The sequence below is a fragment of the Nerophis lumbriciformis genome, linkage group LG13 (assembly GCF_033978685.3).
Source record: "Nerophis lumbriciformis linkage group LG13, RoL_Nlum_v2.1, whole genome shotgun sequence".
NCBI lineage: Eukaryota > Metazoa > Chordata > Actinopteri > Syngnathiformes > Syngnathidae > Nerophis > Nerophis lumbriciformis.
Genome location: NC_084560.2, coordinates 47,402,445 through 47,426,826, shown reverse-complemented (window position 1 = coordinate 47,426,826; position 24,382 = coordinate 47,402,445). Strand labels below are relative to the sequence as shown.

The window sequence follows — 24,382 nt, the reverse complement described above, 5'->3', positions numbered from 1 at the left end:
GGACCCATTTTTTCAAAGAAATGGCCTCTCTCAAATTTTATGTCGACAGAAACGGTCGACCGTGAAAGTTAACGCATACTTAAGCGACACTTGATGAGTTGGTCGACATAAACTGGTTGGCGAAATAAGCGGTGCACCGATTTATGCTGGTTCCATGAAGTACACACGAGACTCACCTGTTGATGCTTCTTTTTACTGTCACAGTCTCAGTGCTGCTCATACTCATACAGTATTTTCTTCTCACTTTAGCATTAACAATATCAATTTATCTTAACAACAACATTAACATTAACATTATCATTAGCATTATTATTAGCATTAGCATTAACAAACAGCTCACCTGTCACTGATGTCATCCCTGAGAGCACTGGGGAGGAGCGTATCATACAGTCTGTCCTCAGTGCTGCGGACAAAAACATCATCTGTCAGTAAAAAGTTACAACGCTTAAATACTACACTTAGATACCATTTATGACACTTCTTCTCAATCAGTGGCCCGTGTGACCCTGGGGAACATGCTTTATCAGTACCATGCAGTATCATACATACCTTGCTTAGAAAAGCTGTGCACTACAAAACGTACTCATTGTAGCCATTCATCTCTACTTCCTCATTTTCATTTAAAAAAAAATCTGCACAAATGGTTTTATTAGGGCCCGCATGGCCCATTGCAAAAGGACTCCCGAAGGTTTTATTATTATTATTATTATTATTCTTCCGCAACTTTGCGCTGTAATTTGACCCCCTTAACATACTTCAAAACTCACCAAATTTTACACACACATCAGTAATATACGGCAAAACTTTTTATCAAAAAACCAAACCTCAAAACTCAAAATTGCGCTCTAGCGCCCCCTACGAAAAAAAAAACTAGACTGCCTGTAACTCCCACATGTCGGAGAGACGTGAAACAAAAACCTTTATGTAGGTCTGACTTAGACCTAGATTTCATAATAGTATGTTCTCGGGCAAAAATCAACAGGAAGTTGGCAATTCCCCCTTCAAGACAAAAAAGTACTAAAAACAGTAACTTTTGCCTCTTTGAGCTGTATTTTGACCCCCTTAACATGCTTCAAAACTCACCAAACTGAACGCACACATCAGGACTGGCAAACATTGCGATCTAAAAAAAAAACTAACCCCAAATCTCAAAATTGCGCTCTACTGCAATTTTTTTAATAAAACGCAAAAAAAACTGCTCCTCGGAAGAAAAAAAAGACAAAACTGCCTGTAACTCCCACTGGGAAGGTCGGAGAGACATGAAACAAAAACCTCTATGTAGGTCTCACTTAGAACTACATTTCATAAATTAACAACCCCCAGCAAAAATCAACAGGAAGTTTGCTATTCCCCCTTCAAAACAAATTTTTTGTAAAAACCGGTCACCTTCCTTCAAAAACAAACTCCTCTGAGCGCGTTTGTCGTTTCGCCTTCAAACTAACACAGGAGAGAGATTGAACCCTTGTGATTACAATGACAAACTGCTCCGGTTTTGATTTTATGACCCTTCAAAGACCCGCTGCGCTAATGCTGCTGCGCTGCTGTTTTTTTCAGATGGCTGCTTAAAAGCAGGAATCACCAACATGCCCACACAATGCAGACAAGGTAGGTACACTACACAAAAGTATTGGGACACTTCAGACTAAAAGTAGACAAAAGTATTGGGACACTTATGACTATCACTGGACAAAAGTATTGGGACAGTTAGGACTAGCACCTGCCAAATACGCGGGCCCGACCAATGCTGCTTGCAGCTTTAATTCATTTTTGTTTTGCACTTTAAAGTGTTTTAACGTGCTCCTCAATTCAATCAATTGGAATTTATTTTAAGTATTGAGTTTACTTAATTATATTTTTCAGCGTCAAAGGGTCCAAGTCGGTCAAAAAAATAAGGATTACATTTTTTTTTATTTCCGGGAAATTGATGCACTTTAAATGTTTTGTTACAGAAAAAAAACAATGCTAATACAATTATTATTCTCATTCTATATTTCTTTCTTTTTGTGGGGTTCTCTCATAATAAGAAGGGTACAATGTGCAGAGGTGTACCTATAGCATTAAATTATACTGTTTATATTCGCAATCGCAAAATGTTTTCTTCTTCCTGGGCGGGGGGGCGTAACAGAAAATAATTGAGAAGCACTTAACTGAATATCACTAGGGGTCCCCCTACAGGTGTGGAATGTAACATACTTCTATTTTACGGTGGTAAATAAATTGTCAGAAGCTAGAAAAGCTATGCTTTTATAATGGTGAAAAGATGTGCAACAATAAAGATGAGCGCGAAGAATCTTTATTCACAGGACATTTCAGGATAAGACCGTTAAATCTTACTCTTTTTGGCTGCTATACGTCTCCGTCACGCTTGTCGTCCTGGTCGGTGAGAGGTTTGAGTAGAGTAACCTGCGAGAGGCGATGAGACGAGTGAATCTCACACCCGCAGCATTAAAAATCACATAGCAACGTAGCTCTGATAGTTAACACCTTACTAATCGAACTTAAGTCGTGAGTTCAAAACCCCGGCCGAGTCATACCAAAGACTATAAAAATGGGAGCCATTACCTCCCTGCTTGGCACTCAGCATCAAGTGTTGGAATTGGGGGTTGAATCACCAAAAATGATTCGCGGGCGCGGCCACCGCTGCTGCTCACTGCTCCCCTCACCTCCCAGGGGGTGATGGGTCAAATGCAGAGAATAATTTCGCCACAGTGTGTGTGTGTGACAATCATGGGTACTTTCACTTTAACTTTAATAACTAATACAATAATTGACTATTTGAACCCTACTATTATGTAATACTTTGGCCAAAACGGAAAAAAGCCTTGGATTGTATTTGTTTTTGTTAAAAATGTATTACTTTTTCTAAAATATATTTTTGTGTAATGTAAAAATAGATAATAAAATAATACATCTGAATAATTATTTTGCATTTATTCTAAAATACATATATTAATTAATTATTACCTGAATATATTATTATTCATCAGTGATGTCAAACAACTATATTTTTTTTATCAGATTAATCATACATTTGCATTTTGATTAATCCCGGTAAATTACTGCAAAATTAAATTAACTTCATAAAATATATACAGAATATATATATATATACATACTGTATATATATATATATATATATATATATATATATATATATATATATATATATATATATATGTATATATTAATACGTACACACACACACACACACTTGCTTACAAAGTACAGGGAAAAATAACTTGTAAACATCTATTAAAAAAATAGATAATCTTATTCATCTCATTATGTGAATCACAATTTATATGACTATTTATTCATGGGAACCTTATTGTTTATTTACTTACTTACTAAATTATTTATCAACTGTTTATGTAACAAACAAACGTGTTAGGAATTGCCATGAAACGGAAAGGGGTATAAGATTAAATAAACTCTGCTTCGTCCTACTCCTTTTTGGACATGTTGTAAGAAGAAACTGGAAATGTGTGATGTACAGTACCATGTTGTAATTGTATGCATGTTCAAAATAAACCAGTAACCTTAACCATAACCAATATTTGGACACAAATACAACTTTAAAGTCAGAATGTCATAAAGAAAAAACGTTTTATCTACACTCAAAAAAGTTGGTAGATTTTATGGTATAAAACAAACAAACTGGCAGCTCAGTCGACAGAATTTTATTGTAAAAGTTAAAAAGTGGTAGGTTTTTTTAATTCACAGTAATTTTGTGTAAAAACGTGGTTAAGGTAAAATAATATGTGTGGTCACAATTAATTAATTGTTTGTTCATGATTAATGGGATAACAACCTACTCAGTGGCCTAGTGGTCAGAGTGTCCGCCCTGAGATCGGTAGGTTGTGAGTCATACCAAAGACTATAAAAATGGGACCCATTACCTCCCTGCTTGGCACTCAGCATCAAGGGTTGGAATTGGGGGGTTAAATCACCAAAAATGATTACCGGGCGCGGCCACCGCTGCTGCTCACTGCTCCCCTCACCTCCCAGGGGGTGATCAAGGGTGATGGGTCGTTCAAGGGTGATGGGTCAAATGCAGAGAATAATTTCGCCACACCTAGTGTGTGTGTGACAATCATTGGTACTTTAACTTTAAACTTTTTAATGTTTTGTGATTACCCGCAAGAGTTAAGGTGTTAACTCTAAAAATGCACATTATTATTATATTGCAAATAATAAAACTTATCATTGTTAAAATATTTAGACCATTTTTTTATACTTATCAGATTAATTGTATATTTAAAAAAAAATTCAAACTGATGCAATAAATAATGATAGTGTCCAATAATTAAATGTAGTTTTTAATATATTTCAGTTCAAACTTAAATTGCATTTTTTTTTCCTTCGAGGAAAATGGAGCATTGAAAGAACTTGTTTCCATGACGCTGTTTATTTGTTCATTTGCACTTAACGTGTGCACTTTCCATTGAAGTATATCTTTAATGTTCTGACAGTGCTTGTAACCCCATAAGAATTCTAGAAAGTGCATGTAAAAGCTGAGAAGTGCTGTTTTAGAGCTCAAATGCTGAAAAAGCCAATGTGATGATCACAGTGTATCAGCAATCCCCCAGAGTAAACATGCAACTATGCCCCCTCGCGGCTGTGACTGACAACATCGATCTTAAGTCTCTTCAAAAGTTTTACCCCTTGCTGGAAGACTGCACGCGCTCACTGAAGGTCTCGGAGGGAGTTTTTCTGCAAATCAAAGAAAGACAAAAAAACATTGTAATGAATCAGCGGCATGTTAATACGTATCATTATGTATTAATAATAATACACACACCGGAGACTTGTGGAGACCGTGGTCTCGGTTGTTTTCCCATCCCTGCTGATTGTGGTGGTCGTCGTGCTGAAAATGGAACACAGCGTGTTTAAAAAATGTCTTATCTAAGTGTGACTTTGACTCATATAAAAGTGTTTGAGCACCTTGAACTTGGATCCATGTTTGAATAGGAAGAGCTGTAGGAGGCATGAGGACAAGTATTCTTATCGTGATCTATACTTTTGCATTTTATTTGTATAAGCGCCAGGCTTTGTTTGAATGAAAATCTACCTGGAGTACGACTTCGACACGCTGTAGGGGCTGCATGCAGGAGACAAGGCGGTGAAGCCACAATAATACATAAATAAGTCCTTTAATGGCCATCTGCAGAGCCATAAATTAGAACACAAACCTGCTACTCAGCTCGTCCTGACCGCTGCTGAATCTGCAATGACAGAAAACACCGACAATTAATTCTTCTCCCGCCTGAGGCTGAAACTAATAACTTGTGGCACCGCGAAGACTTTTACCTCTTGGTGAGAGCCTGCACAGATGTTGACTTGCTTTTGGTAATTTGTGTTTCTGCACCCACGCTAGTAAGTGTTATTAAGGGAATTTGGTAAGAATAAAAAAAATAATTATACCAATAATAAATAAATACATTTATTAAAATTTGTTACAGGCCGAAGAAAAGGGTGACTTAAAGCTGGGGTACTGGGGTAAAAAAATCATATTAGCATCATATCGTAACAGAAATAATTTCTGAAAAAATCGTACGTCTGCGTGCGGTCTGCTTTATAATTAAGTATTTTTGTAAATAAAACCCTGGAAGACAAAATCATTTGTTTTCGTGGCGATCAACCCCTCCAGATCCAACCACAGGATTTAGAGAAAGGAGGGGAGAGCAGAGGCCATGAAAAAGCCTCCTCATTGGCTGACGTGATGTATAGTGAAGCGCGTGCACTGTGCGAACTTGTTTGCAGTAAAGCATGGCTGCCGAACACGAAAGATTGCAATACCTTGCTGTTACAGCATATACTGCTAAAAATCCCAAAAGAGTAAATCAGAGAAAGAAAAGAAATATGCTGTACTTCTAAAAAAAACAAAGGAGAGCCAAAACTTTAATAAATATTGATCCGGCGTATTCAAGATAGTGTGCATTGCAGGCCAATCTTGGAATAACTTTGGATGCGCAAGTGGCTGTTTTCCTTCAAGACAAGTATCCTAATGTACCATTTTCTTATATTTTGTGTCTATCCTTTTACGTGACGACGTGCGTTACCGATAGTCTGCAACAAAATACGAAGGAGGGGATCCTTCGCTGCAACTTCAGATTGTTAACAACCTATGCGTGTGCACCTACAGCTCTCACGCGCAATATTGTGCACTTCCAGAGAGGAGGACACTGGCAGAAACGATTAGCGAGGTGGAGGACACTGGGAGAGACGATTAGCGAGGTGGAGGACACTGGGAGAGACGATTAGCGAGGTGGAGGACACTGGGAGAGACGATTAGCGAGGTGGAGGACACTGGCAGAAACGATTAGCGAGGTGGAGGACACTGGGAGAGACGATTAGCGAGGTGGAGGACACTGGGAGAGACGATTAGCGAGGTGGAGGACACTGGCAGAAACGATTAGCAAGGTGGAGGACACTGGGAGAGACGATTAGCGAGGTGGAGGACACTGGCAGAAACGATTAGCGAGGTGGAGGACACTGGGAGAGACGATTAGCGAGGTGGAGGACACTGGGAGAGACGATTAGCGAGGTGGAGGACACTGGGAGAGACGATTAGCGAGGTGGAGGACACTGGCAGAAACGATTAGCGAGGTGGAGGACACTGGGAGAGACGATTAGCGAGGTGGAGGACACTGGGAGAGACGATTAGCGAGGTGGAGGACACTGGGATAGACGATTAGCGAGGTGGAGGACACTGGGAGAGACGATTAGCGAGGTGGAGGACACTGGGAGAGACGATTAGCGAGGTGGAGGACACTGGGAGAGACGATTAGCGAGGTGGAGGACACTGGGAGAGACGATTAGCGAGGTGGAGGACACTGGCAGAAACGATTAGCGAGGTGGAGGACACTGGGAGAGATGATTAGCGAGGTGGAGGACACTGGGAGAGACGATTAGCGAGGTGGAGGACACTGGGAGAGACGATTAGCGAGGTAGAGGACACTGGCAGAAACGATTAGCGAAGTGGAGGACACTGGGAGAGACGATTAGCGAGGTGGAGGACACTGGGAGAAACGATTAGCGAGGTGGAGGACACTGGGAGAGACGATTAGCGAGGTGGAGGACACTGGCAGAAACGATTAGCGAGGTGGAGGACACTGGGAGAGACGATTAGCGAGGTGGAGGACACTGGCAGAAACGATTAGCGAGGTGGAGGACACTGGGAGAGACGATTAACGAGGTGGAGGACACTGGGAGATACGATTAGCGAGGTGGAGGACACTGGCAGAAACGATTAGCGAGGTGGAGGACACTGGGAGAGACGATTAGCGAGGTGGAGGACACTGGGAGAGACGATTAGTGAGGTGGAGGACACTGGGAGAGACGATTAGCGAGGTGGAGGACACTGGCAGAAACGATTAGCGAGGTGGAGGACACTGGGAGAGACGATTAGCGAGGTGGAGGACACTGGGAGAGACGATTAGCGAGGTGGAGGACACTGGGAGAGATGATTAGCGAGGTGGAGGACACTGGGAGAGACGATTAGCGAGGTGGAGGACACTGGGAGAGACGATTAGCGAGGTGGAGGACACTGGCAGAAACGATTAGTGAGGTGGAGGACACTGGGAGAGACGATTAGCAAGGTGGAGGACACTGGGAGATACGATTAGCGAGGTGGAGGACACTGGCAGAAACGATTAGCGAGGTGGAGGACACTGGGAGAGACGATTAGCGAGGTGGAGGACACTGGCAGAAACGATTAGCGAGGTGGAGGACACTGGGAGAGACGATTAGCGAGGTGGAGGACACTGGGAGAGACGATTAGCGAGGTGGAGGACACTGGGAGAGACGATTAGCGAGGTGGAGGACACTGGCAGAAACGATTAGCGAGGTGGAGGACACTGGGAGAGACGATTAGCGAGGTGGAGGACACTGGGAAAGACGATTAGCGAGGTGGAGGACACTGGGAGAGACGATTAGCGAGGTGGAGGAGACTGGGAGAGACGATTAGCGAGGTGGAGGACACTGGCAGAAACGATTAGCGAGGTGGAGGACACTGGGAGAGACGATTAGCGAGGTGGAGGACACTGGGAGAGACGATTAGCGAGGTGGAGGACACTGGGAGAGACGATTAGCGAGGTGGAGGACACTGGGAGAGACGATTAGCGAGGTGGAGGACACTGGGAGAGACGATTAGCGAGGTGGAGGACACTGGCAGAAACGATTAGCGAGGTGGAGGACACTGGGAGAGACGATTAGCGAGGTGGAGGACACTGGGAGAGACGATTAGCGAGGTGGAGGACACTGGGAGAGACGATTAGCGAGGTGGAGGACACTGGCAGAAACGATTAGCGAGGTGGAGGACACTGGGAGAGACGATTAGCAAGGTGGAGGACACTGGCAGAAACGATTAGCGAGGTGGAGGACACTGGGAGAGACGATTAGCGAGGTGGAGGACACTGGCAGAAACCATTAGCGAGGTGGAGGACACTGGGAGAGACGATTAGCGAGGTGGAGGACACTGGGAGAGACGATTAGCGAGGTGGAGGACACTGGGAGAGACGATTAGCGAGGTGGAGGACACTGGCAGAAACCATTAGCGAGATGGAGGACACTGGGAGAGACGATTAGCGAGGTGGAGGACACTGGGAGAGACGATTAGCGAGGTGGAGGACACTGGGAGAGACGATTAGCGAGGTGGAGGACACTGGGAGAGACGATTAGCGAGGTGGAGGACACTGGCAGAAACGATTAGCGAGGTGGAGGACACTGGGAGAGACGATTAGTGAGGTGGAGGACACTGGCAGAAACGATTAGCGAGGTGGAGGACACTGGGAGAGACGATTAGCGAGGTGGAGGACACTGGGAGAGACGATTAGCGAGGTGGAGGACACTGGCAGAAACGATTAGCGAGGTGGAGGACACTGGGAGAGACGATTAGCGAGGTGGAGGACACTGGGAGAGACGATTAGCGAGGTGGAGGACACTGGCAGAAACGATTAGCGAGGTGGAGGACACTGGGAGAGACGATTAGCCAGGTGGAGGACACTGGGAGAGACGATTAGCCAGGTGCGCAAAGTGGGGGGCGGGATTTAAAGTTTGAATTCTGCCTGACGACACGAGATTCAAGTACCCCAGCTTTAAGAGATATATCACAATCAATCAAAAACAGGGTTTCCCAAACTGTCAGTCGATTCCTATTGGGTCCACCAATTTTTATTTAAAAGGTCCCCTATTATCTAAAAAGTGTTTTTTAATGATGTGCTAACCGTCCGTTTAGGAGCACCAAACATGAGAAAAATCTATCATGTGTTTGCTCTGCCTTTTCACTGGCTAATTTTAAAGTTATTGCTTGTTATTACATCACGGAGGAAAAACACTTCTTTGTGTATATGATAGTGCGTCTACTGTAGATGAGCCTGGCTTCTTCAAATAGTGGGGCACGGTGCGACCCCAGGGAACATTTTTTAGCAATATCATTCTTCAAACCTCGCTTCGAAAAGCTGCGTACTTCAAAATGTGCTCATTGTAGGCGTTAATCCTGACTTCCTCATTTTGATTAAAAATGAAAGGATCAGCACAAATTGTTTTATTGTACTGTAGGTCTTATATATTGTGCTCCTGAGATTATGTTGTTGATCAATTAGAATTTAGTATTATTTATTTCATTTTATTTGTAAATATCAAATACGTTTGTAGTTCAAGCTGGTCAAAAAAATGTTTGTAAATTAATAAGGATTACATTTTTACATTGTTGCACTTTAAATATTTTTCTGTTGCAGTTTAAAACAATATTATTAAAGATATTGTTTGTTGTGAGTTCATCTCTATTTCTTGTTTTCTTTAATGCTAACAAGGACACAATGTTTTGCAGCGATGTACTTAAAACAATTTTATAGACTAATGATACCATTTATTGGAGTAGGGCGCTACAGAAAATAATTGAGAAGCACGGCAACATTAACAGAAGGCATTATTGTACAAAAAAAGGGCTTCACCACACATCTTAAAAATAAAGCTCAGTCAACTATGTGTCAGTGGCAGCTGTATTTGGTCACTTTGTTTTTCTTCAATGAATAGGCTAACCCATACTTGCCAACCCTCCCGGATTTTCCGGGAGACTCCCGAAATTCAGCGCGTCTCCCGAAAACCTCCAGGGACAAATTTTCTCCTGAAAATCTCCCGAAATTCAGATGGAGCTGGAGGCCACGCCCCCTCCAGCTCCATGCGGACCTGAGTGACGTGTTGACAGCCTGTTCACACGTCCGCTTTCCCACAATATGACCAGCTAATGATCGAGGGCGAGTTCTTGGTTTCTTATGTGGGTTTATTGTTAGGCAGTTTCATTAACGTCCTCCCAGCGCGGTAACAACACACAACAACAGCAGTCATGTTTTGTCTACTGTAAAGCAGTTCGTCTGCCGTAAACAGCAATGTTGTGACACTTTTAAACAGGACAATACTGCCATCGACTGTACATGCATATGTGACCCACCCATAATGTGTCACATTTTTGTGTTGATTTATTTATTTTATTTAGTGGTTTGAATTCGTTTTTGGAGCTGTCATTACACATTTATCAGTATTCACATTGGTCAGTAGGGGGCAGTAGGGCGTTTCTTCCCAATTGAATGCTGTCACCTGCAGACCGGAAGTGTCTTGTCATTCTGATGAGAGCGACCAGTCTGTGAACAATTGAAACGTCCTGTGTGCTTTTTCCTCCTGTATAACAGGTTAGTTTTGGTGAATCAGCTCACTGAATAATATCCATGTGATCTTTATAAGTTTAAGTACACATTCTGGTGGAGCCTAACTCTAAAGTGTTTGTGAGTTGTAGTTATTATTTGTGAATGAATCCAGTGCACAGCTGCAGTAATCAATACAAAAAGGCGACGTGAGTACGCAATGTTTATATAGGAACTTCTGATCCTAATTCAGACTCCCAAATTAGAGCTCCCGTTTTCTTATTGATTTTATAATGTATATTTGTATAATGTGTGTGTTCTGAAATAGTGACAGAGAATAGAACAAGGATGGACAATTCAACCCTTAACTCAACAATGAGTAGATGAGTGTTGTGTGTGTATATGTGTAAATAAATGAACACTGAAATTCAAGTATTTATTTTATATATATATATATATATATATATATATATATATATATATGTAATAAAATATATATATATATATATAGCTAGAATTCACTGAAAGTCAAGTATTTCTTATATATATATATCTTAACCACGCCCCCAACCACGCCCCCCACCTCCCGAAATCGGAGGTCTCAAGGTTGGCAAGTATGGGCTAACCTAGCATGGTGCTTCTGGTGATTCTTACTTATTATGTTTCTCATTTTAAAATATCTGAAGAAAAACTGTAAGAATTCCAAAAAAAAAAGTATAGATTTTTTTTAATCAATTTAAAAAAAATTGATTTTTAGGCCATCTGCATGAGTATTTGTCATATGTCAGCAGCCGATAGGAGGTTTTGTACCATGTAACTTTTCTTGAGGTTTTATTATCATTTTTATACCAAATAATGTTATGCCAGAATCGGTTTGAATCGAGAGTCGTGTTGAATTAGGAATGATTTTAAATGGAATCGTGAGTTGTTTTAAGATTCACAATCCTAGTAGCTATGCTAGTGTAAAGGATGCCAGCTAGCAGAGTGGTGCGCCGGAACGTTAAGTAAACATCACAACCTGGCGCCGTGGGTTTAGGAGTCTGGGCTGTTAGCCTACAGGCTAGCGTGCTCCTGGATTCGAGTGTCGAATGCTAGACCACTCGTGTTTGTAACATTTGTGTCCTTCTGTTCCACTTCTTCAAGTTACGTCGCCGTATGTGATATATGCTATCTATAACGTTGGACAAGTGCTGTGTTACAGCATAGATGTAAAAAGTAGACTCACACTTTTTCGGGGGCAAGCGTGGCACAGCTTATTAGCATGAAAGCCACAGGCACATAAAACCATGTGTTCCCAGTAAAAGCACTTTTAAACCGTCCAAATTCAAGCACACGGTAAGGCGTGATATGACAATAAGGGACCTTTAAATAAATGAATGACTGTTGTATTAAAGCCTATAGAAAAAGGACCAAACTTCCCATTTTGGTTTTGAGTCCAAAACGTTTGGTAAACCCTGATCGAATAGAAAGCAATTTAGTAGGAAACTGTACAAAATATAATTACTGAAATTGACTACAAGACAATGGTGGACATGCTTGAGCTATAAATGCAGAACCTTTAATATTTTTCTACACTTTCAACACAATTAATATGTACAAATTGAGCTTGTTCTAGTTTTCTATTCATTTCAACTAATTGCACATTTTTTGTACAAAATCCTACTAAAATTCTCATCATGACAGACTGAATCATGGGCTGCTTTTGAAGTTTGCTTTACCTGCTTATGCTGTCGCCGGATGTGTACGGACTCAGAACAGATGTGCCAAAGTTCGGGTCTCGGCTACAGAAAAAAGACAAACCAAAAAAAACGAGGTGATGACATCACATACAAATTCTTTTTGGGTGCATTCCATTTTTGTGTCATGTGATGAATTGTACTCACTCGATAGGCTCAAACTCATCCTCGTCTCTTCTGATCCAGCTGCTGTCTTTCAGCAGAGTAGAAGAGTGGACGGTCCTGGCTGCAAAAAGCATTTATGCATCAAAGATAATAGAGCGTAAAGTCATTCATCATCTCTGTCAAAACTCTCGTGAAAAAATAACATTATTGATAAAGGATGATGGATTACAATCAATTTTAAACATGTTTTAATAATGATGAAATATATAACTTATATGGATATTAAAATAATTAGCAGTGCTTCTGTTGTAATAATGTATTATTATTACATTTATTAAGACTTGCTGTATTAAATTAATCATATATTTTTTTATTAATATCAATTATCTATCTATATTATAAGTATATTATCATAAATATTTTCTAAATAATTTTGTTGTAATTAAAAATGAATATGAATTATAATTTGTATGATATACATTATCTACAACACAATCATTATCATGATAATCATTGGTACATTTTATAATTAGTAAATGAAACACATTTTTGTTTGAATAATAAATTAATTACTTTATTTTCATTAATAAATTAAAAATTATATATATTACAATAATTACATAACTTTTGACTCTTCATTGCCACAATCATGACAGAAAATTGATTGTCATTTGGAGAGCTGCAGATTATTTTAGTAATCTACGGTAGTTTCTTCGATTGTTTGAAATAAAACACACTTTACAGCCTCACTGCATATTTTATGGAACATAGTTTAATCAAACACATATTTTTCTACGTGCCCCTGTTCTTTCTTTTAACAAATGCATATTGTCAACATTGAATTTGCACTTCTAACATGTGTGTACTATTAAAATCAAATATCCATCACACACCATCGCTCTCATGTGCTCTCTCATGTGGAAACTACGCTATGTCTGCGTACTTAAAGTTTGGAACACTACATGCGGTCGGGACTTTAACATTTTTTACACTTATTAAACACTTAATTGAAGCAACAGAATATAAATCAAAGCTTTTTCCCAATCAAATTAACTGATTAATCGTTGCAGCCCCGAGTCATTTGCATGAATCATGCGGTAGAAAATGGTTGGATGGATGAATGCAATTATTACAAGTCATTTAATTGTAATAATAACTTATAAGCAATTTTATGTTATTGCAGTATTACAACTAGGGATGTCCGATAATATCGGACCGCCGATATTATCGGCCGATAAATGCTTTAAAAAGTAATATCGGAAATTATCGGTATCTGTTTCCAGAAGTAAAATTTGTGACTTTCTAAAACGCCGCTGTGTACACCATACTTGCCAACCTTGAGACCTCCGATTTCGGGAGGTGGGGGGTGGGGAGTGGGGGGCGTGATTAAGAGGGGAAGAGTATATTTACAGCTAGAATTCACCAAGTCAAGTATTTTATGTATATATCCACCTCCAAAGACATGCACCTGGGGATAAGTTGATTGACAACACTAAATTGGCCCTAGTGTGTGAATGTGAGTGTGAAAGTTGTCTGTCTATCTGTGTTGGCCCTGCGATGAGGCGGCGACTTGTCCAGAGTGTACCCCGCCTTCCGCCCGATTGTAGCTGAGATAGGCTCCAGCGCCCGCCGCGACCCCGAAGGGAATAAGCGGTAGAAAATGGATGGATGGAGGGATATATATATATATATATATATATATGTATATATATATATATATATATATATATATATATATATATATATATATATATATATATATATGTATGTGTGGGAAAAAATCACAAGACTATTTCATCTCTACAGGCCTGTTTCATGAGGGGGGTACCCTCAATCGTCAGGAAATTTTAATGGGAGCATTCGCATACCATGGTTTATATAGGGCACAGAGTGGGTGGGTACAGGCTGGCCTAGGGGCGTGGTGATTGGTTCATGTGTTACCTAGGAGGTGTTTCCGTCTATGGCGGCATGTTGTTACAATTTCGCTGCGCTTGTTGAGGGATGACAGGTCTGGACGGTAGATAATAAACAGTTTCTCTTTCAAGCATAGGTTGCATCTTTTATTACCACTATTGTAAGGTGTGCTGGATGCAAGAATTTGCCATGTTATTGAATATTCAACATTATTGTCTTTGAGGTCCCAAATGTGTTTGCTGAGTTCTGTGGTATTTCGCAGGTTTTTGTTCCTGAAAGAAGCCTTGTGATTGTTCCATCTGGTTTTGAATTCACCCTCGGTTAATCCTACATATGTGTCGGATGTGTTAATGTCCTTGCGTATTACCTTAGATTGGTAGACAACTGATGTTTGTAAGCATCCCCTGTTGAGGGGGCAATCAGGTTTCTTTCGACAGTTACATGCTTTGTGGGTTTTGGAGTCGTTCTGACTGGGGGTCGACGGCTCATTTGCAATTGTTTTGTTGTGGTTTGAGATGATTTGTCGTATATTGTTCATGCAGCTGTAGCTCAATTTGATGTTGTTCTTGTTGAATACTTTTCTTAGGTTGTTGTCTTTGGGAAAGTGTTTGTCAATCAGGTTGAGGAATTTGTGTCCAATGTTCGTTGAGACGTTTTTGCTGTATGGGGGGTTGTACCAGATGATGCCGTTTCGTTTTCTGTTCTTTTTTGGCTGGTTTCCTGGCGTGGGTTCTATATATATATATATATATATATATATATATATATATATATAAGAAATACTTGACTTTCAGTGAATTCTAGCTATAAATATATATTTATTTTATTATATATATATATATATATATATATATATATATATATATATATATATATATATATATAAATAAATAAATAAGAGAAATACTTGAATTTCAGTGTTCATTTATTTACACATATACACACATAACACTCATCTACTCATTGTTGAGTTAAGGGTTGAATTGTCCATCCTTGTTCTATTCTCTGTCACTATTTTTCGAACTGATGATGCATTGCTGTGTGGCACGCACAAAAGTGTCTTCATCAAATGCACTAGATGGCAGTATTGTCCTGTTTAAGAGTGTCACAACATTGCTGTTTACGGCAGACGAACTGCTTTACGGTAGAGGAAAACACGTCACTTAGGTCCGCATGGAGCTGGAGGGGGCGCGACCTCCAGCTCCGCCTGAATTTCGGGAGATTTTCGGAAGAAAATTTGTCCCGGGAGGTTTTCGGGAGAGGAGCTGAATTTCGGGAGGGTTGGCAAGTATGGTGTACACGGACGCAGGAAGATGTACAGAGTGCCAATTAATCCTTGAAGGCGGTGCCTTTACGTACTGGCACAGTCACATACTATCTACGGCTTGACACACGCACTAGCGAATGCAAGCATGCTTGATCAACAGTCATACAGGTCACACTGAGGGTGGCTGTACAAACAACTTTAACACTGTTACAAATATGCGCCACACTGTGAACCCACACCAAACAAGAATGACAAACACATTTCGGGAGAACATCCGCACCGTAACACAACTTAAAACACAACAGAACAAATACCCAGAACCCCTTGCAGATGCTTGTTTTCATTCAGAAAAATCTACCTCTCACACGTGATGACAAGGAGAAAAAGAATTAGCCCACTCTTTGAGCTTCATCTGTTGCACAAATAGACTAATAGTCTGGACTGAGTGAAGCTGTTTTATTTATGTTTTGTGCCTTTTTCCCCCATGCACTTTAAAGAATGGCTGTGTTTTCTACTAGTCTAGACTGAAGCAGTTTTATTAATGTTCATGCACTTTAAAGAATGGCTGTGTTTTCTACTAGTCTAGACTGAAGCAGTTTTATTAATGTTCATGCACTTTAAAGAATGATTGTGTTTTCTACTAGTCTAGACTGAAGCAGTTTTATTAATGTTCATGCACTTTAAAGAATGGCTGTGTTTTCTACTAGTCTAGACTGAAGCAGTTTTATTAATGTTCATGCACTTTAAAGAATGGCTGTGTTTTCTACTAGTCTAGACTGGAGCAGTTTTATTAATGTTCACGCACTTTAAAGAATGGCTGTGTTTTCTACTAGTCTAGACTGAAGCAGTTTTATTAATGTTCATGCACTTTAAAGAATGGCTGTGTTTTCTACTAGTCTAGACTGAAGCAGTTTTATTAATGTTCATGCACTTTAAAGAATGACTGTGTTTTCTACTAGTCTAGACTGAAGCAGTTTTATTAATGTTCATGCACTTTAAAGAATGGCTGTGTTTTCTACTAGTCTAGACTGAAGCAGTTTTATTAATGTTCATGCACTTTAAAGAATGGCTGTGTTTTCTACTAGTCTAGACTGAAGCAGTTTTATTAATGTTCATGCACTTTAAAGAATGGCTGGGTTTTCTACTAGTCTAGACTGAAGCAGTTTTATTAATGTTCACGCACTTTAAAGAATGGCTGTGTTTTCTACTAGTCTAGACTGAAGCAGTTTTATTAATGTTCATGCACTTTAAAGAATGGCTGTGTTTTCTACTAGTCTAGACTGAAGCAGTTTTATTAATGTTCATGCACTTTAAAGAATGACTGTGTTTTCTACTAGTCTAGACTGAAGCAGTTTTATTAATGTTCATGCACTTTAAAGAATGGCTGTGTTTTCTACTAGTCTAGACTGAAGCAGTTTTATTAATGTTCATGCACTTTAAAGAATGGCTGTGTTTTCTACTAGTCTAGACTGAAGCAGTTTTATTAATGTTCATGCACTTTAAAGAATGGCTGTGTTTTCTACTAGTCTAGACTGAGGCAGTTTTATTAATGTTCATGCACTTTAAAGAATGACTGTGTTTTCTACTAGTCTAGACTGAAGCAGTTTTATTAATGTTCATGCACTTTAAAGAATGGCTGTGTTTTCTACTCGTCTAGACTGAAGCAGTTTTATTAATGTTCATGCACTTTAAAGAATGGCTGTGTTTTCTACTAGTCTAGACTGAAGCAGTTGTATTAATGTTCATGCACTTTAAAGAATGGCTGTATTTTCTACTAGTCTAGACTGAAGCAGTTTTATTAATGTTCATGCACTTTAAAGAATGGCTGTATTTTCTACTAGTCTAGACTGAAGCAGTTTTATTAATGTTCATGCACTTTAAAGAATGGCTGTGTTTTCTACTAGTCTAGACTGAGGCAGTTTTATTAATGTTCATGCACTTTAAAGAATGGCTGTATTTTCTACTAGTCTAGACTGAAGCAGTTTTATTAATGTTCATGCACTTTAAAGAATGGCTGTGTTTTCTACTAGTCTAGACTGAGGCAGTTTTATTAATGTTCATGCACTTTAAAGAATGGCTGTGTTTTCTACTAGTCTCGACTGAAGCAGTTTTATTAATGTTCATGCACTTTAAAGAATGGCTGTGTTTTCTACTAGTCTAGACTGAAGCAGTTTTATTAATGTTCATGCACTTTAAAGAATGGCTGTGTTTTCTACTAGTCTAGACTGAAGCAGTTTTATTAATGTTCACGCACTTTAAAGAATGGCTGTGTTTTCTACTAGTCTAGACTGAAGCAGTTTTATTAATGTTCATGCACTTTAAAGAATGGCTGTATTTTCTACTAGTCTAGACTGAAGCAGTTTTATTAATGTTCATGCACTTTAAAGAATGGCTGTATTTTCTACTAGTCTAGACTGAAGCAGTTTTATTAATGTTCATGCACTTTAAAGAATGGCTGTGTTTTCTACTAGTCTAGACTGAAGCAGTTTTATTAATGTTCATGCACTTTAAAGAATGACTGTGTTTTCTACTAGTCTAGACTGAAGCAGTTTTATTAATGTTCATGCACTTTAAAGAATGGCTGTATTTTCTACTAGTCTAGACTGAAGCAGTTTTATTAATGTTCATGCACTTTAAAGAATGGCTGTGTTTTCTACTAGTCTAGACTGAGGCAGTTTTATTAATGTTCATGCACTTTAAAGAATGACTGTGTTTTCTACTAGTCTAGACTGAAGCAGTTTTATTAATGTTCATGCACTTTAAAGAATGGCTGTGTTTTCTACTAGTCTAGACTGAAGCAGTTTTATTAATGTTCATGCACTTTAAAGAATGGCTGTATTTTCTACTAGTCTAGACTGAAGCAGTTTTATTAATGTTCATGCACTTTAAAGAATGGCTGTATTTTCTACTAGTCTAGACTGAAGCAGTTTTATTAATGTTCATGCACTTTAAAGAATGGCTGTGTTTTCTACTAGTCTAGACTGAAGCAGTTTTATTAATGTTCATGCACTTTAAAGAATGACTGTGTTTTCTACTAGTCTAGACTGAAGCAGTTTTATTAATGTTCATGCACTTTAAAGAATGGCTGTATTTTCTACTAGTCTAGACTGAAGCAGTTTTATTAATGTTCATGCACTTTAAAGAATGGCTGTGTTTTCTACTAGTCTAGACTGAGGCAGTTTTATTAATGTTCATGCACTTTAAAGAATGACTGTGTTTTCTACTAGTCTAGACTGAAGCAGTTTTATTAATGTTCATGCACTTTAAAGAATGGCTGTGTTTTCTACTAGTCTAGACTGAAGCAGTTTTATTAATGTTCATGCACTTTAAAGAATGGCTGTGTTTTCTACTAGTCTAGACTGAGGCAGTTTTATTAATGTTCATGCACTTTAAAGAATGGCTGTGTTTTCTACTAGTCTAGACTGAGGCAGTTTTATTAATGTTCATGCACTTTAAAGAATGGCTGTGTTTTCTACTAGTCTAGACTGAAGCAGTTTTATTAATGTTCATGCACTTTAAAGAATGGCTGTGTTTTCTACTAGTCTAGACTGAAGCAGTTTTATTAATGTTCATGCACTTTAAAAAATGGCTGTGTTATCTACTAGTCTAGACTGAAGCAGTTTTTTATTTTTGTGCCTTTCTTGTTTTTATTTGCACATTTTTTGTTACTCATCCAAATACGTTAAGAACAGGGCAGATTGAGCCCAGTTTATAGTATACTCTGGACTGAAGCTGTGTGCCTTCATTGTTTTTGTAGCTGATGTTTTGAGGCATGTTTATAAAAAATAAATACATTTTAAAAAAGCACTTTGTGAAAGTCAAAGTACAGTGTTTCCCATAGTTGTAGTGGGTATCAGGATTATTTCAGGGAGCACATGTCCCACATTTCAAGCTGCTGTTTTGAGGCGTGTTAAAAAAAGAATGCACTTTGTGACTTCAATAATAAATATGGCATTTTTTTCCATAACTTGAGTTGATTTATTTTGGAAAACCTTGTTACATTGTTTAATGCATCACAACAAAATTAGGCATAATAATGTGTTCATTCCACCACTGTATATATCGGTATCGGTGGATATCGGAATCGGTAATTAAGAGTTGGACAATATCGGAATTTCGGCAAAAAAGCCATTAGCCATCCCTAATTACAACATATAAATTCTAATATCAACGTCATATCAGCATGAACAAAACATATTTAAAATTAATTCAGTTCTAATGATAAATTCCTATTATTAAATTAGCATTAATTTTTTTTCTGTGTAAATAATAAAAATAACATTAAACACGCTGTGACAATAATTCAAGACATTAACTGAATGATATGAATTGGTGCAGTTATGAATACTTACTCTGATTAAACGACATGTTGCTTTGTCGTTGTCACCTCCTGCATGTTCAAACGTAAGAAGAAGAAGATGTTAGCACTTTTTGAACCACGAGGTGTCACTATGAGATGAACACAATACCTTTCCTCCCTTGTGTCTAACACCTGAGCTGTTGTGTTCCTCTCAGCACCCCCACCCCTGACAGTGCCTTCCTTTTTCTTTGAAACTGGTTTATCTGGATGGAAGCCCGCACCAAGACACACCTATGTTCCATCCCCGGGCCCCACGCACCCTCTCCAAACACACCACTGACAGCAATATGAGTGACAGGCCGTACTGGCAGCAAGCATTTTTCGAAAAGGACGGAAAAATGCAACCACATTACTGAGGGGGAGCGTCCCCGTCTGTCAACTAAAACTCAATTGGACTCATTTTAGGAGTCTACAGACTGTACTGACCACTAAATACGTTTAATCTTGTACTCTTTGTCCACCTACACACCAAGATGTAAACATTATTGCTCACTTTATGCCAATACTCTTGTTAAAATCCTCTCCTTGTTTCCAAGACTTGACAGCAAACTCTTCTGTCATGTGTAACATAAGCTAAGGGTGTCCAAAGTGCATCCTGAGAGACATTCTTATTGTAGATATACAATTAAACCAAAAAAAGGCACAATGTAAGGGAAAAAAAGCTGAAGTGTTAATACTAATAACTAAAAATACAACAAACCTTTGTCTTCAAATATATCTATAATGTTGTTGTTTTTTAGCCTTTTTACAAAACATTTGACAAATATTGCAGTGGCCAATCCTAAAAACAACAATAAGGCAGGTTGTAATATAAAAACATGTAAATGCAAGGAGTACATACCTCTACAGAAGAGCTCCAGAAAAAAACACAAAAATGGGTTCAAAGCCTATTCTAAAGCGCGTCTTGACACCTGCCTATTACAACGCAGTGTGCAATTAAATACACCCTCGCCCAAGCCTTTTAACCATAAAGGGAGGGGACTGGGAGAAGGTCAACCTGTGGGTGTGGCCTCCTCGCTGTGACAGTCACACTTGCTTTGAAAAAAAAATGTTTTACTCTCCTCAAAACAAGCCAGTGTCTCGGCGGCCATGGAATGAAGGTGGAGCGCAGCGAAAAGACCTGCACGTCAACTTAAGGTGTCGGAGGAAGCATAATAGAGCAAAGTGGGTGTGGGTGCAGGGTTTCGTCACCAAGAATGGAGTAGAATTCCGAATTGGGTGTGGAGTTGAAGGCCATATACTGTGATTTGTGTCTTTACACGTGACTCGTTGCTACTGAGCGCCTGCATTACAGCCGTGTCCCTTTAATAAATCACCCCCCTCAAACAGGACTTTAGACCAGAGGTGGGTGGAATATCGAAAGCATCTATACCAAGGGTAGTATTGGTAGGGATCCCACTAGACCAGGGGTGCTCACACTTTTTCTGCAGGCGAGCTACTTTTCAATTGATCAAGCCGTGGGGATCTACCTCATTCATATATATCATTTATATTTACTTATTTATGAAATATATGTTTTTGTTAATAAGTTAAAGGTGTTTAATGATAATGCAAGCATGTTTAACACATATAGTTAATATTGTTAACAAGTTAAAGGTGTTTAATGATAATACAAGCATGTTTAATACATATAGTTAATATTGTTAACAAGTTAAAGGTGTTTACAGATAATGCAAGCATGTTTAACACATACAAGTAAAAGCCAGTAAATTAGAATATTTTGAAAAACTTGATTTATTTCAGTAATTGCATTCAAAAGGTGTAACTTGTACATTATATTTATTCATTGCACACAGACTGATGCATTCAAATGTTTATTTCATTTAATTTTGATGATTTGAAGTGGCAACAAATGAAAATCCAAAATTCCGTGTGTCACAAAATTAGAATATTACTTAAGGCTAATACAAAAAAGGGATTTTTAGAAATGTTGGCCAACTGAAAAGTATGAAAATGAAAAATATGAGCATGTACAATACTCAATACTTGGTTGGAGCTCCTTTTGCCTCAATTACTGCGTTAATGCGGCGTGGCATGGAGTCGATGAGTTTCTGGCACTGCTCAGGTGTTATGAGAGCCCAGGTTGCTCTGATAGTGGCCTTCAACTCTTCTGCGTTTTTGGGTCTGGCATTCTGCATCTTCCTTTTCACAATACCCCACAGATTTTCTATGGGGCTAAGGTCAGGGGAGTTGGCGGGCCAATTTAGAACAGAAATACCATGGTCCGTAAACCAGGCACGGGTAGATTTTGCGCTGTGTGCAGGCGCCAAGTCCTGTTGGAACTTGAAATCTCCATCTCCATAGAGCAGGTCAGCAGCAGGAAGCATGAAGTGCTCTAAAACTTGCTGGTAGACGGCTGCGTTGACCCTGGATCTCAGGAAACAGAGTGGACCGACACCAGCAGATGACATGGCACCCCAAACCATCACCCAACCATGCAAGTTTTGCATTTCCTTTGGAAATCGAGGTCCCAGAGTCTGGAGGAAGACAGGAGAGGCACAGGATCCACGTTGCCTGAAGTCTAGTGTAAAGTTTCCACCATCAGTGATGGTTTGGGGTGCCATGTCATCTGCTGGTGTCGGTCCACTCTGTTTCCTGAGATCCAGGGTCAACGCAGCCGTCTACCAGCAAGTTTTAGAGCACTTCATGCTTCCTGCTGCTGACCTGCTCTATGGAGATGGAGATTTCAAGTTCCAACAGGACTTGGCGCCTGCACACAGCGCAAAATCTACCCGTGCCTGGTTTACGGACCATGGTATTTCTGTTCTAAATTGGCCCGCCAACTCCCCTGACCTTAGCCCCATAGAAAATCTGTGGGGTATTGTGAAAAGGAAGATGCAGAATGCCAGACCCAAAAACGCAGAAGAGTTGAAGGCCACTATCAGAGCAACCTGGGCTCTCATAACACCTGAGCAGTGCCAGAAACTCATCGACTCCATGCCACGCCGCATTAACGCAGTAATTGAGGCAAAAGGAGCTCCAACCAAGTATTGAGTATTGTACATGCTCATATTTTTCATTTTCATACTTTTCAGTTGGCCAACATTTCTAAAAATCCCTTTTTTGTATTAGCCTTAAGAAATATTCTAATTTTGTGACACACGGAATTTTGGATTTTCATTTGTTGCCACTTCAAATCATCAAAATTACATGAAATAAACATTTGAATGCATCAGTCTGTGTGCAATGAATAAATATAATGTACAAGTTACACCTTTTGAATGCAATTACTGAAATAAATCAAGTTTTTCAAAATATTCTAATTTACTGGCTTTTACCTGTATAGTTAATATTGTTAACAAGTTAAAGGTGGTTAAAAATAATACAAGCATCCATCCATCCATTTTCTACCGCTTGTTCCCTTTGGGGTCGCGGGGGGCGCTGGAGCCTATCTCAGCTACAATCAGGCGGAAGGCGGGGTACACCCTGGACAAGTCGCCACCTCATCGCAGGGCCAACACAGATAGACAGACAACATTCACACTCACATTCACACACTAGGGCCAATTTAGTGTTGCCAATCAACTTATCCCCAGGTGCATGTCTTTGGAGGTGGGAGGAAGCCGGGGTACCCGGAGGGAACCCACGCAGTCACGGGGAGAACATGCAAACTCCACACAGAAAGATCCCGAGCCCGGGATTGAACCCAAGACTACTCAGGACCTTCGTATTGTGAGGCAGATGCACTAACCCCTCTGCCACCGTGAAGCCCTAATACAAGCATGTTTAACACAAATAGTTAATATTGTTAACAACTTAAAGGTGGTTAAAGATAATACAAGCATGTTTAACACATATAGTTAATATTGTTAACAACTTAAAGGTGGTTAAAGATAATACAAGCATGTTTAACACATATAGATTCTTTTCTTTCATGAAGACAAGAATATAAGTTGGTGTATTACCTGATTGTGATGACTTGCATTGATTGGAATCAGACAGTGGTGATGATAACGTCCGCATTTTCGAATGGAGGAGAAAAAAAGTCCTCCTTTCTGTCCAATACCACATGAAAGTGGTTGGTTTTTGGCATCTTATTTGTCCAGCTTCCGTACTCCTTTGTATACACTTTACAAGAAATACATTGTCGGCAAACTCCGTAGCTTGCTAGCTTGTGCACGCCAGCTTTATGAGACTCTTATTTTGGTAGCGCAGGCAGGATGAAGCAGAGCTTTTATTGTGCAACTGTGCAGTCGGTCTTTGGAGTTTTGACGACAGGTACGGCGCCAGAGTCTGTTGAAATAAAGTGTTTCTCGCCTTCCAGTCGGTAATTTTAATGAGCTGGCAGCAGCCAGCGTCATCTCAGAAGACCCTCGGGTGCCGTGAATGTCAATCAAGTGACGAAAGTGACGTCATA

General features: G+C 39.6%; 1 protein-coding gene across 3 annotated transcripts in view; it reads right to left on the bottom strand.

Moving 5' to 3' along the window:
• The window catches only part of scel (sciellin), a 35,359-nt gene extending 15,224 nt beyond the window's left edge, over nucleotides 1-20,135 (bottom strand). The window contains exons 1-11 of one of the 3 annotated variants that reach the window (XM_072914542.1): nucleotides 20,018-20,135; nucleotides 12,527-12,605; nucleotides 12,362-12,424; nucleotides 5,311-5,373; nucleotides 5,193-5,225; nucleotides 5,072-5,101; nucleotides 4,945-4,977; nucleotides 4,802-4,867; nucleotides 4,663-4,713; nucleotides 2,335-2,403; nucleotides 341-403 (exon numbers count right to left, since the gene is read on the bottom strand). In XM_072914542.1, coding sequence (XP_072770643.1) covers nucleotides 341-403; nucleotides 2,335-2,403; nucleotides 4,663-4,713; nucleotides 4,802-4,867; nucleotides 4,945-4,977; nucleotides 5,072-5,101; nucleotides 5,193-5,225; nucleotides 5,311-5,373; nucleotides 12,362-12,424; nucleotides 12,527-12,605; nucleotides 20,018-20,033 — 566 coding nt within the window. In that variant the 5' untranslated portion in view covers nucleotides 20,034-20,135. The remainder of the gene's footprint in view (nucleotides 1-340; nucleotides 404-2,334; nucleotides 2,404-4,662; nucleotides 4,714-4,801; nucleotides 4,868-4,944; nucleotides 4,978-5,071; nucleotides 5,102-5,192; nucleotides 5,226-5,310; nucleotides 5,374-12,361; nucleotides 12,425-12,526; nucleotides 12,606-20,017) is intronic. The other 2 variants (XM_072914543.1, XM_072914544.1) reach the window with 2 other exon arrangements.
• Between the last annotated feature and the right edge of the window lie 4,247 nt (nucleotides 20,136-24,382).